The 16,487-nt window shown below is 36.3% G+C and overlaps 1 protein-coding gene across 10 annotated transcripts in view; it reads left to right on the top strand.

Annotated features, from left to right (window-relative positions):
• The window catches only part of UBR3 (ubiquitin protein ligase E3 component n-recognin 3), a 95,844-nt gene that overhangs the window by 11,771 nt on the left and 67,586 nt on the right, over nucleotides 1–16,487 (top strand). For 7 of the 10 annotated variants that reach the window (XM_085228882.1, XM_085228881.1, XM_085228879.1 and 4 more), the window contains exons 2-8: nucleotides 1,524–1,663; nucleotides 1,862–2,020; nucleotides 3,721–3,864; nucleotides 4,462–4,511; nucleotides 7,689–7,755; nucleotides 11,553–11,683; nucleotides 16,215–16,443. In XM_085228882.1, coding sequence (XP_085085008.1) covers nucleotides 1,524–1,663; nucleotides 1,862–2,020; nucleotides 3,721–3,864; nucleotides 4,462–4,511; nucleotides 7,689–7,755; nucleotides 11,553–11,683; nucleotides 16,215–16,443 — 920 coding nt within the window. Of the gene's footprint in view, nucleotides 1–1,523; nucleotides 1,664–1,861; nucleotides 2,021–3,720; nucleotides 3,865–4,461; nucleotides 4,512–6,665; nucleotides 6,693–7,688; nucleotides 7,756–9,157; nucleotides 9,245–11,552; nucleotides 11,684–13,727; nucleotides 14,381–16,214; nucleotides 16,444–16,487 lie in introns of those variants that run through there. The other 3 variants (XM_085228884.1, XM_085228885.1, XM_085228886.1) reach the window with 3 other exon arrangements.

The raw sequence follows: 16,487 nt of genomic DNA, 5'->3' as shown, positions 1-16,487 counted from the left end.
CTCTTCTTATTGGTGAAAGTGAAACCAAATAGCTTTAAGACTGTCCTGTACTGCAGCACCAAGGTGCCAGACTTGTGATTTAGGGCCGTTCAGATTTCTGTGTGTGGTGAGTCAAATGTGGATGACAGAAGTGAAAGTGAATGGCTTTTCTTGACTTTGCAAGTGTTCACTTTTGTGAATGACCAAAACGAAAATCTTTCTTTTGTGCAAACTGACTATGGAAGTTGTCAGTTATCACTGAGCTCTTTCTCTTGGGCACCTTTTTTTCCCAGGTATGGTTAGACTATTTACGAACTGCACGTTGTCTGACTAATGCTGTCTTTGCTTTCTTTTTCTTAATAAATAAGTGTAATCTGGAATGTGTAACAGCAAAGGAGAAGCTCTTAGTTTTTGGTGTTGTGAAGATGCTGGCTGCACTTCAGTAAAAATGGGCTGGAGAAGATACTGTTATAATCACTAGACTTGTATCTACTTTGGAGTTTTTTGGTCCTAAATCCTTTTTCTGTTATTTCCTTCCCCTTTTGAAGGTGGTACTGGAATAGTCAGAGTACCAGGCTTCTTCTGACAGATACAGCATAGCAAATGTAGCGAAGATGTAGATAAATTTGGAACATAATTTTTATATTTAGACAGAACTCTGTATGACATTGATACTGAATTGTTTTCTGAATCTTCATGTTGAAAAATTACCTGTAAGCTGTAGCAAATCTTTCTAGTCAAATATACTCTTTCATGCTGTGTTTTTAGACCTCCTTATTCTTTCTTAGCTACTTCTTTGGCATGGATAAATAACTGATGTTGGTAAATGCCCTTTCTAAAAATAGATTGGGAGCAGGAAAGTGGCTCTTCAGTCAGATGTAGGTTAAGTCAGTGGAAAATCATTCTCTCTGCTTTAATGGGGTTTAGCTCAACCTCATGTCTTTGTTTATGAGTTAAGTCTCTGTTACCACCATACAGGAATTCTTCAGTGAAGAAATGCTTTTTCATTTTTTAAGTGAAGCATAGTTTTCATAGTTTTCTATCATCCTTTGATAAGTTAATGTTAGTTGCTATATTGAAATACTAATCTTGCAAGCTTGTTTACTTTTGGGAGTTCTAAATGTATTTTGATTTGAATAATATTATCCTGTGTATGAGAGCTGAAGCATCAGGCCAATCTCTTACTGTTTCAGAAAAAGAGGGAAACAGTGTTAGTTGGATGTTTTCAATTAGATTGCTTAGAAAGTAGGAGGTATGTCTAGATAAAATAACAAAGCATTTTTCTCTAACTGTTAAATGCAAGATGCCTGTAATATGTAAGGGACGAAACCAGGTTGTCACATACATGAACTTTGGAGGGGAAATAAATGGACAACTTTATAATTCCTTGGATTTAGAAACAAGATGGACTTAAACAGAATACTGTTTCCATGCTATCTGCAAGTATATGCTGTCTTGACAAGTGGAAAAAAAAGTAGTGTTTTCTTAGTGTATGCTAAATCTGCTCAACTATGCTTAGCTAATGTTTTTCTTGTCTGTTGTAGGTTTTGTAAAAGACACCGGATTAAGTCAAATTCAAATGTTCCATGTGTTCCAAAAGACTTGTTGATGATGTCAGAATTGGTTCTTCCACAGTTTATCTTTAGTCTTATTCAGCACTTACGAGAGGGATATAATGAGCCAGGTATGTTTTAAATTTACACGCATCTAGCATATCATACTATTGATCATGAAGTCAGGATCAGTTTAAAACACATGTATGTGAATTTTTGAGCATTATGTGTTAGTTCATTTTATAGTAGTCATAACTGTTCTGCATTGTGTAGGTCTTGGACAGTTTACATTATGATTATACCAAAAGTTCTTGTTATGTGACTTTCAGCTCTTGATCTGCCATCAGAGAAAGACCTTCATAAAATCCTCCAGGTTTTGGAGCCTCACGTTTCCTTTCTAGAAGACTTGACCAAAATGGGAGGAGCAATGCGATCAGTTCTTACCCAGGTTTTGACTAGCCAACAGTTCTACAAAGATCTCAGCTCTGGTATGTTTGTGTTATTTCTAGTATTTATATGTTACATTTTGGAGACCTTAAGTGTCGTCTTAAATTTTATCGCTTCATTTTCTGCAAGTTTTTAATCTAAGTTCTCAAAACCCAAAGAAGCGTGTGTTCTTGAGAATATTGTTATTGTTGTTAGAAGGGGGGTTGGCAGAAGACCTATAGATCACACATCTTTTGTCTTCCGTGTCCCAGATAACTGTACGAAGATGCATAATTTCTAGAATTTTGTAAGAAATCCATTCTCTTGAAAGAGAATTGAATGTGGCAGATTGCAACTGCCAAATAAGATGCATTGCACTTACTGGAACACGTTCAGTATACTTCATGAGAATGTCTGCTCTTGTAGATGCTACTGGAGGAGACTTTTGAAAAGCAAAAGGTCGTTATATGTACTGCAGTTCTGTGGAAAGCTTTTTCTTTTTCTTAAAAACAAATAATCCTGTCCACACAATTATTTGTTCCATCCTGTTTCAAGTTGCAAGGAATCTGAACATGTTTTTTAAATCACTCTTGGCATTCTCTTTGTCCCCCAATCCTGAGCTCCATATTGTCGCTTTGTGATTAGCAGGTATCGTTTTTGAGTCCTTTCTGTATTTCCTTTGCATAGGTAGGGAACAAATGATAATTATTGTAGCTATAAGTTGCCCTAATTGGCTTGGGCAGCAGTTAGCTGAGGAACAGGTAATTCTCATATCTTTGAAAGGACTTGTGAAATGGAGAATACATGTCTGAAGTAGATCCAGTTTCTTTCTGGGTAGGGAAAGCAAAGAAGAGGATAGCAGAACAAAACCTGCACTTCTGACTTTGAATGTGAAAGCTGCATAGCTAAAATGTTGCTGTCATCTATAGGTTTTCTTTCCCTTAAACATCTAATACAGTTTGTTCCTCTAATGTTTCTTTTCCTTATAGGACAGATGTGTGTTTAAAATTTATTTCTTAGAATCATAGAGTTGTGTGAATTGGAATGGGTCCTTAAAGATCTAGTCCAACTCCCCTGCAACAAACAGGGATGTCCACAAGCTAGATCAGGTTGCTGAGAGCCCCATCCAGCTTAACCTTGAATGCCTCCAAGGACGGGGCTTCTACCACCTCTGTGGGTAACCCGTTCCAGTACCTCACTACACTTCTTGCAAAAAACTTATTTATATCCAGTCTAAATCTCCTGTCTTTTAGTTTGAAACCATTACCTCTTGTCTTACCATGCAGACCTTGCTGAAGAGTCAGTTCTCTTTTTTCTTTGCACCTTTGGTGTAAATTTTATGTCCAAAGCATGCACTGTGACTTTTCCTCATTAGACTGAAGTGATAATATCTTTTAAAGCAGATTTTGTTAATTGCAGCTACAATCTTAGAACTTCAGAAGAGAAATTCCAAATATTAAAATTTGTATGTGGAGTATTACCATTATGTCAGTGTCTTCCCTTCTCTGGAAACTATCTATTTAACACCAAGTTAGTAGATCTATTTAACACCAAGTTAGAGGATGAAAAAACTGAGACGATCTCTGGTTTCTTAGGTTTCAGTTCATTATGTGAAAAACTAATTAGCTTCTACTTCAAATTGTGCAAAAATTGTGCAGCTTTTTAAAATGTTGACCGTTTTTAGATGCTTGTACAGAGTATTACAGCAATAGCTGCCTGGTTCGTATATGTTCTGTAATGCTGTTTTTCATGTGTATTCAAGGTGTTGGAGAGAATGCAAGTGCGAAGAAAAGTCATGAAAAGTACCTCATTGCTTTGAAAGGCTCAGGACTGGCATTTCCTGAGGATAAACTTACATGTGGCATGGAGGAACAAGGAGCTGGTACTAGCACACTAGCCATTCAAGGTTTGTGCAGAAATATATTTTAAGAGATAACATCTCTCTTTATTACTGTTTATTTAGTTATATTTTTAAAAGGCAAACCTCAGTAAATCTTGATGAAACCTGTTATTTAGTGCAGCACCAAGTTGCAGGACTCGATTCTATCAACAATGCTGAGCTTGTTCTCTTTTTGCTGCTAAAATACTAAGCATCATTTTTCTGCCATAGAATTAGTGGAATTTGTGTAGGCAAGATTTGTGTAGGCAAGTTGATTTTGATTTTGGTGGAATTTTGTCATTGCAACTAGGTTAACTCACCTGCTCACAGCACTTCAATAGGAATGTTGTTGATCAGTAAGGACTATTGTAGACTTTTGCAATTTCTGAAAGAGCTTGTCTCCGTTTAGTACAGTACATTGAAATTGTGCAATGTTTTTGGAAATCCAGAATTTTGTACTCTGAGTATTGCTTGGAAATCTTACTCCATCTTCTCAGTAGAGCACTTTGCATTCTTTTTAGAAAGTTCACGTAGTTTGTTTCGTACTGGTTCATTAAATACCATAAAATACTCTTCCAGTATAAGACTTATGAAAGGAATCTCTAATTTTTCTTATTTCAAAAGGTTTGGCAGGTGCTACGGCAACATCAGGACAAGGGGATTCTTCAGATGAGGTAAGACTGATTTTTAAAGACTATAATGAACTGCAACAGTATTAAATGGAGAGATTGCATCCAAATCCTGCAAACATTTACTCATCTACCACATTTTTTCTCACATCTTATGCCCTCCATTTACTAAAAACCTCTTGGAAAAATTCTTACTTCTTCTTGCATTATTTCGGTTCAATTTATGTAAGTAACGTAGAAGAAACCATGTGCGTAGTTCAAAAGTTCAAGTAATTTGGACTTGATTAAAACAAACTTAAATTTGTTTTACACAATGTTCTGAATGGCGCTAGCAGCTTTGGGCACCTGAGAATCTGGCTGGACTGGTGAGAGTGGCAGTGAGAATTTCTCTCAACATAAATTCCCATGTGTAGTCTCGACCTTATTGACCAAAAAAATCGAGGCGGAGTGAAAAGGGGGAATCTCTTCCCTCTTAATGAGGCAAGTTGAGTTACTTTTTCAATTTATTCTTTTAATTTTTTCCTTATTATTTAAAACCTATTATCAACTAGTGAGACTTAGTAGCAGTTCAAATTGATTCTTAGGCGTATGGTAGGGCTAGCATAACTAACTTCAAATTATGTGAGATAGAATTTAAAACTCCTATGAGAAATTATATGTGAAGTAAAGTATTGAAGTAAAAACAATGTCTGTGTATGTCTAAAGCAGTTGTATGATAGATTTGCCTCTGTCACAAGCATAGCAGCATCTCATGCTTTCAGCACTGCTATTTATAATTTGGCACTTTCAGAGTATTACTTGTAGTTTTTTTTCACCATTACTTGACAAAAAAAAAAAAAGAAAAAACCCAACCAAATAAACAAAAACCTGCCAATGACTGCTAACAGTATTGCTTTTAAAGCCTGGCAATGGGGAAGGCAGTGCAAGTTAATGGTAATAAGCTCAGATACTTTCAGTTAAATTTAAAATGGCTCAGTATGCTTCAAAGTGTTTTACCTCTGCCAGAACAGTGGAGTAAACTAAACTTGTAGAAGTCTGAAGAGAGATCAGACGTCAGTGGCACTTCTTGAGAAAGATGTCCAAGATGAATGTACAGACAGGTTATTAGGGGGAAATTTTTTTATTGGGGTAAATTTCAAGGTGAAAGTATTTTTATAAGTAAGTAAGGAGGGAGATACAGTAATTGTACCGTAGCTTGTGAAGTAGAGATGTGTCTTATCTGGAAAGGTTTTTCTTTCTGATCTCCAGGGTATAAATATATATTGCCATTTACTGTATGTAGGTATTTTATTACATTACTGCAGATGTATCTTGAATTGTAAATTGCATAACGTTTATTATTTGAATTTAGGATAGAAGTGAGACACTTTAGGTGTATTATTAAGTATTTTGTTACGTAAAGCAAATCTGCGTTTATTTCTGCTGTTATTTGGGTGTATTTACAGAGCATTATCAAGTGGGTAAAACCAAGATGTTTTACATTGGTTTTCCCATGTGCTTACTCTTCATCCCTTGGCCTGGGAGATGCAGTGTGACCTAGCACTCACTGTCTCAAGACTGTTAAAATTCTTGCAATTGATGTTGAGATTTAATACTTCTTTTCTGTACTGTCTGATTTTATTAAAGGCAGGGGGGGAAAAAACAAAAAAATCCCACAAAGTATTTCTCATTGATTGCTGTTAATTTCATTTTCTTGACAGTGAAATGACTGTAAAGTTGCAGTGAAGACTGTTTAACTTTTTCTCATATTTCAGAATGGGAAATGCTAGAGCAGTAGTGTTGAAGGTCTAAATCCGACACATTAATTAAAATTTGCATGCCCAAATACATGATTCTGCCAACTCTAAAAACTGTCTGACTTCACTGAGGCTGCTGATGAGATTGTTAGACTTGAATCTATCACCCTTCTAGCAATAGGAGCTCAGAATCCTTGTCTTTAGGACAGGAGACTTAAATTGCAAACTCTTCCAGTTCAAAGTAATGTCTTATCAAGTCAGATTTTTGATTTGGAGACTTTAGTCTCTGTGGGGTAGGGGGTGTGATCAGAGATAGCATGCTGAGAGCAGACTGGCTCCTGAGTGCAGAAGTGATGTGTTTATGAACTCCTAGGTCTCTTGTGGTCTGTAATTGCGTGTCCATCCTTAAAAGTTGGCTGCAGGATTTTCAGATGATGGTACTGAAAGGATGAGGAAAAAACTCAGACTTTTCATCAACATGATACTTTTGGTCAGTACTTATATCTAAAATATGAACTATCTTTCTCCCCAAGGAAGAACAGTTACTAATTCAGTTCCATGTTCTTTATCATTTCTCTTGAAGTTTGGAACTGAAGCAGGGCACTTGTGTAATGAAGAATAATATTGTTCATGTATTTGCATTATACATATTGATTATATATCATGCAGTAGATACTTGCATTAGTTATCTCTCATTTTATTAGCACCTGCAGAAATTATTCTTCATTTCAGTGTTTCATTAGGACTACCATTATTAGAAAAGATATACTTAGCATTTAATATCATCCTGTAATGTCACGTTATTTTCTGATACCCAGTTAGATTTTGTGAAGTGGTGGTGATGTTTTTAACTTGCATTGTGTTTTGGAACCTTTGCTCTTTTGTTTGCAGAGTGCATTGAGAGCTTCAGATGGCAAGTGCCTGCATGAAGGTTTTCTTTGATTCTGTAGGGAACAGGCGATTCGAATTTGCCTCTTGGAGGTGTCAAAAAGATTTTATTCTTGAATCAATACCTTCTGTTGATTAGTTGATCTGTCCAGCTGGTTGTGTCACCAACTTTATTAGTCAATGTGTTGAATGGTGCTTCTTCAGGAATCAAACAAACAAATCCTTACAGATGAGTATAGTGAAACCTTGGATATGCAACATTCAGAAAATTTATAGTGCTAAACATTTTTGTAGTGATCATTTTCAGACATCAAAGCAGCTTACTGACAAAATTGATTAAATAGATGTTGTCTGAACTTGCAGATGGTAAGATCACTTGAGGGGGAGGGGAAGTGATTTTAAAAAAATTGTGTTATTCCTAAAGCGGTATTGCACTTTGTTTCCTGTAAGCAGCGAAAGTATTTTGTGATAAGAATGTATTCAGGACATTTCTGATTTAACTTGATAGTTAAACCAGAATTTTGAGTGCATGCAGTCTCTTGGCAATAACACTGTAAATATGCAATTGTAACTTTTTTAAACTCTTTCCCTATCCAAGGAGGACCAGGATGGTAGCCAAGGTGTGGGCAAGCGCAAGAGGGTGAAACTAAGCAGCAGCACCAAAGGTATTTATGTAAAAAGTTCTGATCTCAGTGTGTCCTATCTGCTTTCTGTCTATCTTAAAAAAAAAAATTATCTAGGAATACTATCATTCATTTCCCTTCCCAAGCACTGTGGTGCTGCACGTGGCAGGTATTAAATATGACGAAGTCTGAAAAGAATAATAAGCGAGATAGTACTAATTGGCAGTTTTGATCTCTTTTGGGAGTGAATGCAACTTTCTGGAAATTTGACCAATCATTCTGTCACCTTCATGTCATAAGATGACCCCTAACAATTTTATTTTCACTCTGTGGCTGACAAGACTGCAGCACATCTCAGCAAACAGGTTTTTGTTGTTTTTATTCTTGGCAACTTTTTTTCATTGTGCCACTACGCAATGTGATTGTGTTCTCAGTCAGGCAAGAGCAGTTCTCTCTAGTTCTAGTTAGTCTTTCTGTAATATTCTTCTAGTAATGTTTGAGGAAAGATATGTGGCTGAAGTCTCCTTTGTTACCACTCCATTATTTCCCTAGAGTGAAATTAATCCTCTGTACAGTTTCTAGCCCGAGATGAGTACCGCTTATCATGAGTTTTAATTCAAGAATGACCATAAGCTAAAGATAAGGTAACCCTATCTCATGCTTTTCCTGAGGTTTTTGTGTTTAAAATATGTTTAAAAACTTTTTTCATGGGAGTGTGAGGAGTCTGGCATGGGAAGCAGAAATCGCAGGGTTTGAGAAAAGAACATTTGGGTGAAAAGCAGTTGTGAAAGTTGAAATAAAATTCCTGTAAAGGCTTTGAAGTGAAGGTTTGGAGTTTGAATTTGAGATGTGCAAGTTCATGGAGTCAGTAGAAAGGAATGAAAGTACTGTGAGGGTTCTGGAAAACACAAACTGCTTATTTCTGATGTTTTCAGATGTGGTGAAAAAAGATTGGAAAGCCAGAAAAGCAGAGGACTGACTGTTTTGGCATTTGTGTTATTAAGAGGTGATATTAGCAATGATACGTGGAAGATGAATTTTCTGAAGATGGGTGCCTTGATTTCTGTGTACTACAGCAGTAGATGTTTTTATAAGCAGTGATAAGAGAAGCTGAGTGGAAGTTGGAACAAATCAGAATTAACAAAACAATATGCTGTGGAAGCAGTGATAGTTCTGGAGAAATGCAAGAAATGTACTGTCACCCAAGGAAGGCTCTCTTACTTGAAGACTATTTTCTTGCCTAAAATGTAAGTTAGTTGGCTAATGCAAGAAAAAATTGGTCTTTCTGATGTTTAATAACTGACTTTGGGAAATAGGCAGGGAGGAAGCTCAGAGATCTGGAACCTGCGAGATCTGAAAACCAGTATCAGCAATGGCATTCCAGGAAAAGTGGTTCTTTAATTCAACATTTGGTTTCCCCCCAGGATTGTAGTCTTCCCCCCACTGAGGTATCCCAACATGGACTGTGCTCATGATGTTGGTAGCTCCTAATATCAGCCCCACAGGAGGGAGTCTGCCAGTGGGGGAAAGGGTAAGTATCTGTTTTTATTAAATATTGAATAGTTTTCTGAAGTTTTCAGTATTCATATTTTATGTCCAATTTGGTATAAAATAAGAGTATGAAAAGAAAATTTTAGAAAACTGAGTATTGAATAAAAACAGATTTACCTTTTGGTACAAGCAGACTCCCTCTCCTGTTCCAGGTCTGTAGTGGTAGTGGCTTCATATTGGAGTTGTTTATATGCTGGGGATATCATAGAACACTAAGCCTCATATTCCAGGAAGATGTTTTGAAACAGGCTGTGGTTCTGTGGTTTCTTCAAGTGTGTTACTGTTTTTATACTGAGATGTTGATGGTACAGGTGTGCAACTGAGTATTGAGAGACGTTTTTATTGTTACTCTGTTTTAAAACTTGCATCCATCTGAAATACATAACATTTAGGACAGTTTTGAACCCACAGGCATTATTTCCTTTTCTTTTAGTTTATTGAAAGAAATTTAATCATGTGGTGCTTTTCACAAGTGTGGAAACATTAGTCCAAGTGTTATTAACAAATTTTCCAAGTTGGGTAAGAGCATTCTGCCTACTTAAATTCTGTAGCAGGTATAAGTGGAAACTGACTGAAACCACTGTATAAAACCATTAATATATGCTGTCAGAGAAACTGCACATCTGTAACATATAAGGCGTTGTGGTACTTGTCTTCATGCCTGGTGTTTTCACCAGAGCACTTGAAATGTGCCTACACATATGATGTCTGGACGGAGAACTTCAGTCTGCGTGGCTTCCAAGCTTTCATGGGGAGTAAATTCACATACGTATTTTCTTAAACAGACATGGGGAGGAAAATGTATATGATCGATCAAATATTTGCTGCAGTAGGTGATGTGTGACATCTACAAAATATTTTGTGAAAATTAAAACATCTTTCATGAACCTATGAAGGTAATTTTTTACTTCAGCACTTGCAAAACATACTGAGTGAAATATTCTCCTCTTTGTGTGACTTGCTAGAGTCCCTGAAACTTAAAATATTCATTATTTCTCATCTTCTTTCACAATTCCTGAGATATTTTGAACTGATTAATCACTTGACACGGGAACTCTGACCTTTGGTAATGGTAAACAAGGATCCCTTCTTCTCTAGTGAGCACAAAGTCATTCAGGGCAGTCCCTAAAGCTGTCATACATACCTTACTGAAGTGGTGAGTCTCCAAGGCTAGAACATGTCCTGATTCAGCACCTCTGGATCTGTGCTGATGGAATCGTTTCATACAGTCCCATCTGTAGTATGGCATTGTGCATGCAATGGGTTTGTCCCCAAGTCGATTTTGAACTAGAAAGAAGTAATATTACCATTTTCTGTACTCTGTGTATGTTCTGGGAGCGAACAATACCTGTTGTTCTTTGGAAGAATGATGGTAAATAGACTTTACGTTGTAGCAATTCTTTTAAATAAAGTTAGTTAATGCTGTTATCGAGCCATGACATTATGAACAGATTATTCTAGCAGAGGTCGATGTTTGTGCAGTATTGCAGCAAACTGTATCATAAAGCTAATCTCCTTGAAAACTTGACTGACAAACTGGAAAGGTTATTTGATTTCTTTATAGGTACTCCCCAGGGATGTGTGAGTGAGTGTCAGCATGAATGAGATGACAGAGTGAGCTGCCAGGAGTTCACTGGGGATGTATGAGACTTGTCTCATACCCTCTCATTATCTGATCAGGGCATTATGGTGGCTTTATATAAAGAAACGAAGCAATAGCTTTGAGAAAGGAGATCCATCACTGACTTGAGATACATATAACTCTTGAAAACTAAGTACATATATTGCTTTAAAAATGGGAATAGCTAATACACTGTTATTTCTGTTAAGTTTTAGTGCTTTGCAAATGGAACATAAGTGTTCTTATGGGGTAAAACAGTTAAACGTAAGTGGGGTTTTGCTGTTTTCAATTCAGCAAAGTACTGCTGTACATTAACTGCTTCCTTCAGTTAAAGAGTGTAAATTGCTGAGATTGACTAGAATGGGTGGAGCTGTTGCAGTAAGGTGATACAATTCAGTGCAATCACTGAAGACTGGACTCTGGCAGAATTGTACTGAAAACCTCTCTTATTTCTCTGGGGGCATTTTTTTTATTCTTGTGTAGTCCGTGATGTGTAGTATTTGCCATTTTTGTTTTTCCTTAGGGTTTTTTGAAAAAAAAATGTAGAGTGCACTAAGATTTTAAGTTTTGTTAGTTCTATGTCAGTGCAGCTGCATTATAGTTGTTGTTATTGATTAAAAATTACAACATAATTGTTACACATCCCCTCCTCCAACCTTTTATACAGATCAGTCTATCATGGATGTTTTGAAGCATAAATGTTTTCTAGAAGAATTGTTGTTTTGGACAATAAAATATGAATTTCCACAGAAGATGGTGACTTTCTTACTCAACATGCTGCCAGATCAAGATTATAAGGTACTTGTCTTGTGTCATTTGCATTAAAGCATCTTTTTCTAATTCTCGTATTTAGTGCATATTATACAGTCTTTTGTAAGGCATATCTTTATATCTGTATAATAAGTAGAGAAATAGTGCAGATCATTTACTTGGTTTTGATTACGTGCTTCAGACTTTAAGAAAATAATATTTGAACAGAGAAGTGGACAAAACAAGGTTGATAACTTCTGGAGCAGCAGTATTAATTTTGTTCTCATGTTTTGTGTGTTTTGTTCTTTATTGTTTTTCTCCTACTGTCTAGCTGTTAGTTCACATTTGCATCTGTTGGATTTTTTAGATTTATTTTACTTTGTAAAGTGAATTTTTATCGGTCAGAAATGTGGATCAAAGCTAAACAATCCTGCAGTGTAGCACGTTTGATAAATTATAGTTCCTGTTGAAACCGATGTAGTAGACAGTAATTTCTCCATCTAGGCCTTCATAATGTGAGTGTTCTTGCTGCAGCTTTGCCCTGTGCAGCTTTGGCAGCCTTCCAGCTGTTTCCTTAAAGAGCTTTGCAGTTGTCCATACCAAGTGTCTCCTGGCTTGGAGTCATGGAGGCTGGATGTCATCTTCCTGTTTTAAATCTTGGTGTGCAGCCAGATCTGGTTGTTTGCTCTACATGTTCCAAGACCTAATATACATAGCAGTCAGTCTTAACATTTTGCTCTGATCGTGTTGTATCTTTGAGTAATGCTAACGTTTTGGATCTTCTCAATTCCTGATGGGAGGCAAAGATAAAGAAATCCTTAATTTCAAGCATGTAGACTTCTTCAGATAATCCCCTTTATAATGGGGCCATACTTCATTCATACCCCTTAAAACCTTGCTGCATTGGAACAAAGGATATGAAGAAGATAACTTGCAAAAAAGGGAAGGATAATACATGAATCTTCGTCTATGCTTCGTCCATGTCAAGACAGTATTTTGATTAGAGATACCAGCTTAGATCCATCTTCATCCTGGATTCAGCTAACACATAAGAAGACATGAGGACTAGTAAACTGATCATCTCTTATCATAAAGTTTGAATTCTTCATGATGTTTGGAGACTCATGTGGACATTCAGTTCTCCTGATCCTTTGCCAGCTTAACACCTGCCTGTGAGAACACCCAAGTGTTAGCAGCAAACAGAAGAATCTGGTAAGTGTTGCTATGTTTACCTTCATATTATGTAATAACCATAGTTTTTAATTAGCTTAGGATCATTTTTCACTGGCAAGAAGTCTTAGTCTTCAGTGAATGTCATCATAATATTTTTCATTGTGTGCTGAGAATGCAGATTTTGGTATGTTTGCTTCCTGCTGACTGCCACCATTTAAGCAGTCTGTCTTTGTATTCTATGTTTAAACTAAAGAATTAGTTAAACATTGCTTTTGTTCTTTTTAGCAAGTTAATTGTTTGATTAAATTTAACTCAGCTCCTATATGCAGACTTAGCACAGCTCCTACGTTTTTGAAATCTTTTAGAATCTTTTTTTTTTTTTTTTTTTTTTTTTTTAATTGCTGCTATTGTCTGAAGGGGATTTTTGAACAGTAAGCAAACTCAGAGCAGGAAATACCTGTAGGAACATAAACTTTCTAGAATGATCTCTCAGTTTTCTGCTACTTTCTCCCATTTCATCTATACCAGTGTACTGTCATCCTAATTTTTTTTGCTGCTGCTCTTGTGGCAACTTGTCTAATTCTTCTTGAGGTCGTTAAACCGTCAGAATTCTTTTGCGAGGTTGGTTTTCTGATAAATTGAGCTCGCTAGCCAGACAGGTGGGCACAGAGCTGGCAGTGTCTGTGCATGTGTGCATTTACTGAAATCTCTGGTCTCTGGCATAAATGTAGCTGACTAACTCCACCATAGCCTACACAGCAGCCAGTGAACCACTAGCAATCTGTTTGCACAGATTTTTTTTAAAAGAGAACAAGTATTTCTTCTAGGGTTTGAGTATTGGGAAGAGCTGTTGAAAGTGGTAGACTGAAATACTGTTAACTAGCTTTATGATCTTTTCTTTACAGCACTTATGCCTGAGGCATCCCTTCTGGCACTCTGGCATTTGAAGATTAGAAGACTTGCAAGTGAAAAAAAGGAAAATAGCAGAGAAACTTACTGGAGCTTCCAAAAAATTACAAGGACTGGCCTTCATGTAACCAAGGAGAAAGCAAAGCAGTGGTTGACTCTAAGCAGAAGCCTGGAGTAGTAAAAATCATCTAAGAGTGGTGCTCTGCTGTGATCTGGAATAACCAAAGTGGTGAAATGCAAAAGCATCTGATAATGAATCAACAAATATGTTTATTATATATCTTCAGACATCTCCCATAGTGAAGGTTGAGGTAGTTAGAGCAATAGGACTTCACCAATTCCCAAATGCACGGTTCAGATGTACCAATTCTGTAAAGCAGTTTTTTCTCTTGGAAACTAAACTTTAGTACAACTTTCACCTGGCAGCATGGGAGATGAAAGTTCTCTCTGACTGAACCAGGGCTTTGATGTTAGGATCCTAAAAAATATGAAATTGTTGAATGGCAACCAAAAGAAAGGGTGAGATGAAAAAAGTAACTTCTTTTTTTACATAGGCTAGGAATTAAGGGGCTGTGCAAGATCATACAGAGTTAGTGAAGGTAATTAAATATACAGAAAATGTCTGTCTTAGGAAGCCACTTCTTGCAAATGGTTGGAAGTCAAGTGAGTACTTGGAAAAATGTCCTCTGTCATGTTTTCATTATTGTGCCATTCTGTTTTTATCTTGTAGTTGTCCATACTGTGTTAGCCCTCAAAGGCAGGACACTGAGCTGATTGGACTGATTAAACTCACTGTGGCTATTCTAATGTATGGACTGCAGTTAACCACTGTTTCAGCATTTTAACTTCTGACACTGAGTTTGTTTCTTCTCTCAAAATTGGAAAGGGCTGTATTTGTTAAAATTATTTAAAAAGTATTAAAATCATGCTACCAGCATTAATATACTAAAGATACCAAATGTATCAGTTGTATCTGAGGCTTAACATTAGTAGTGTTTGTTATAGATGCCATTGCTAATGATTTCAGTTGTATCAAACTTTATTTTAAAGCAATTTGTATGGTAGGTTGTTCAAGCTTGGAATACAGAATGCTACTGTAGGAACTCTGAGCAAATTAGGTAGTCTATGAATATGTTGGAATGTATTTGCTGCAAGAGGCTGTATTGAGAGGCTGCAAATAATTACTGTTGTGCTGGATGCTGAATAGAAGATGTTTTCTATTACTGTACAGGTTACCATTGTTTTGGACTAGTTAAAGCAGGAGAGTTAAACTGTGTAATAATGTTTCCTGCAGTGACATACCCTGGTTTGTTTGGTTGCATATTTATTTTGCATCAGCAACTTGATCTTTAGTTTTCAGGATATTTGGTGGAAGAAGCTGTCTTTCTGCCTAACAGCTGTGTGTTGTGCTGTTGTGATATTTTTGGGAATGTCCTCTAAATGAGATTAACGTGGTAGTGCTATAGTTGAAATATGAGAGTACAAAGTTTTAGGCAGGTAAAATGATTTTTGATTTGTGTACAGTCTAGTGAAAACACATCTGACATAGAGTGGTTTTAGAATTTCTTCTTTTATGTTTATGAAAGATTAGTACCAAGAAGGAATAGGCATGGAGTTTTAAGCTTCGAGCTGAAAATTTTCATCACACTGCAGCTTGTATTTTCTTTTCCAATAAAGCAAAACAAGTGCAGATGGTATTAATTCAAATCTTTAAAGAACTGAATGTGAAGTGATTTCAAAGCTGGCAGATATGCCCAGATTTACATGTGGTGCATAAAGTTGGTTTACAATCAGCTGAGGACTAACAAGGTGTTAGTCATATTTATCAATATATTTAAATACTGATCTGGTTTTAGAAAAAAACAGTTGAGTCATTAACAAGCTTTGCTACTCATTACCCAATTACTTAAGAGAAAGCTCTAAAGATTTATTAAAAAAGAAATAGGATACTATGTTAGGAGGCGAAATTCCATGTTGAAACATCATCCTTGATAGATTAATCAAAATGCTACTGAATAGACAGATGATCTCAAGTGTTCAAGTTACAGCCGTTTTATTAGCTGCCACTTATTTCATTGTTTGTGGAGTATCATTTTGGGACATCACACCCAGTTCTAGGTTGTGGAGGAAAAAAAATATGATTAATGTTCTAACATTACTATTCTCACATGCATGCTGTGACCTTTCATTTTGCGTTTCAACATTTCTGTGTTTAAGGATTTTATTTTCTTTTTCCTCACTGAAGAATTATAGAATAAGATTTAATTTTGAGGTTATGTAGTAAAATTGGAGGTATAAGTTACTCCTTCCTATAAATAGGTATTTTCGTGTGAACTATTTCTAGAAACTAGACCTAGGACCATCAGTTTTGATTTGTTATGGCAACTTGATGTTTCAAGGGTGTACTGATCGTGCTTCCGTAAAGGAAGAATGAAAGAAAGAAAACAGTAATTTTTGTGTGGTGCTTGTTAACGTCACATCTCTTTATAATTTGCAGGTTGCTTTTACCAAAACCTTTGTTCAGCATTATGCTTTTATTATGAAAACACTGAAGAAAAGCCATGAGTCAGACACAATGTCTAACAGAATTGTGCATATCAGTGTTCAGTTGTTCAGCAATGAAGAACTAGCACGCCAAGTAACGGAAGAATGTCAGCTTCTGGATATTATGGTCACAGTTCTGTTGTATATGATGGAAAGTTGCCTTATTAAAAGTGAATTGCAAGGTAGGTTTTGATCACTGAATTTGTGATTGTGTGCTGTAAGGTAG

This window comes from Meleagris gallopavo, chromosome 7 (genome assembly GCF_905368555.1).
Source record: "Meleagris gallopavo chromosome 7, MGAL_WU_HG_1.1, whole genome shotgun sequence".
NCBI classification, from domain to species: domain Eukaryota; kingdom Metazoa; phylum Chordata; class Aves; order Galliformes; family Phasianidae; genus Meleagris; species Meleagris gallopavo.
Note: the sequence above shows the minus strand (reverse complement) of the source record. Positions and strands in the feature narration are given on the sequence as shown.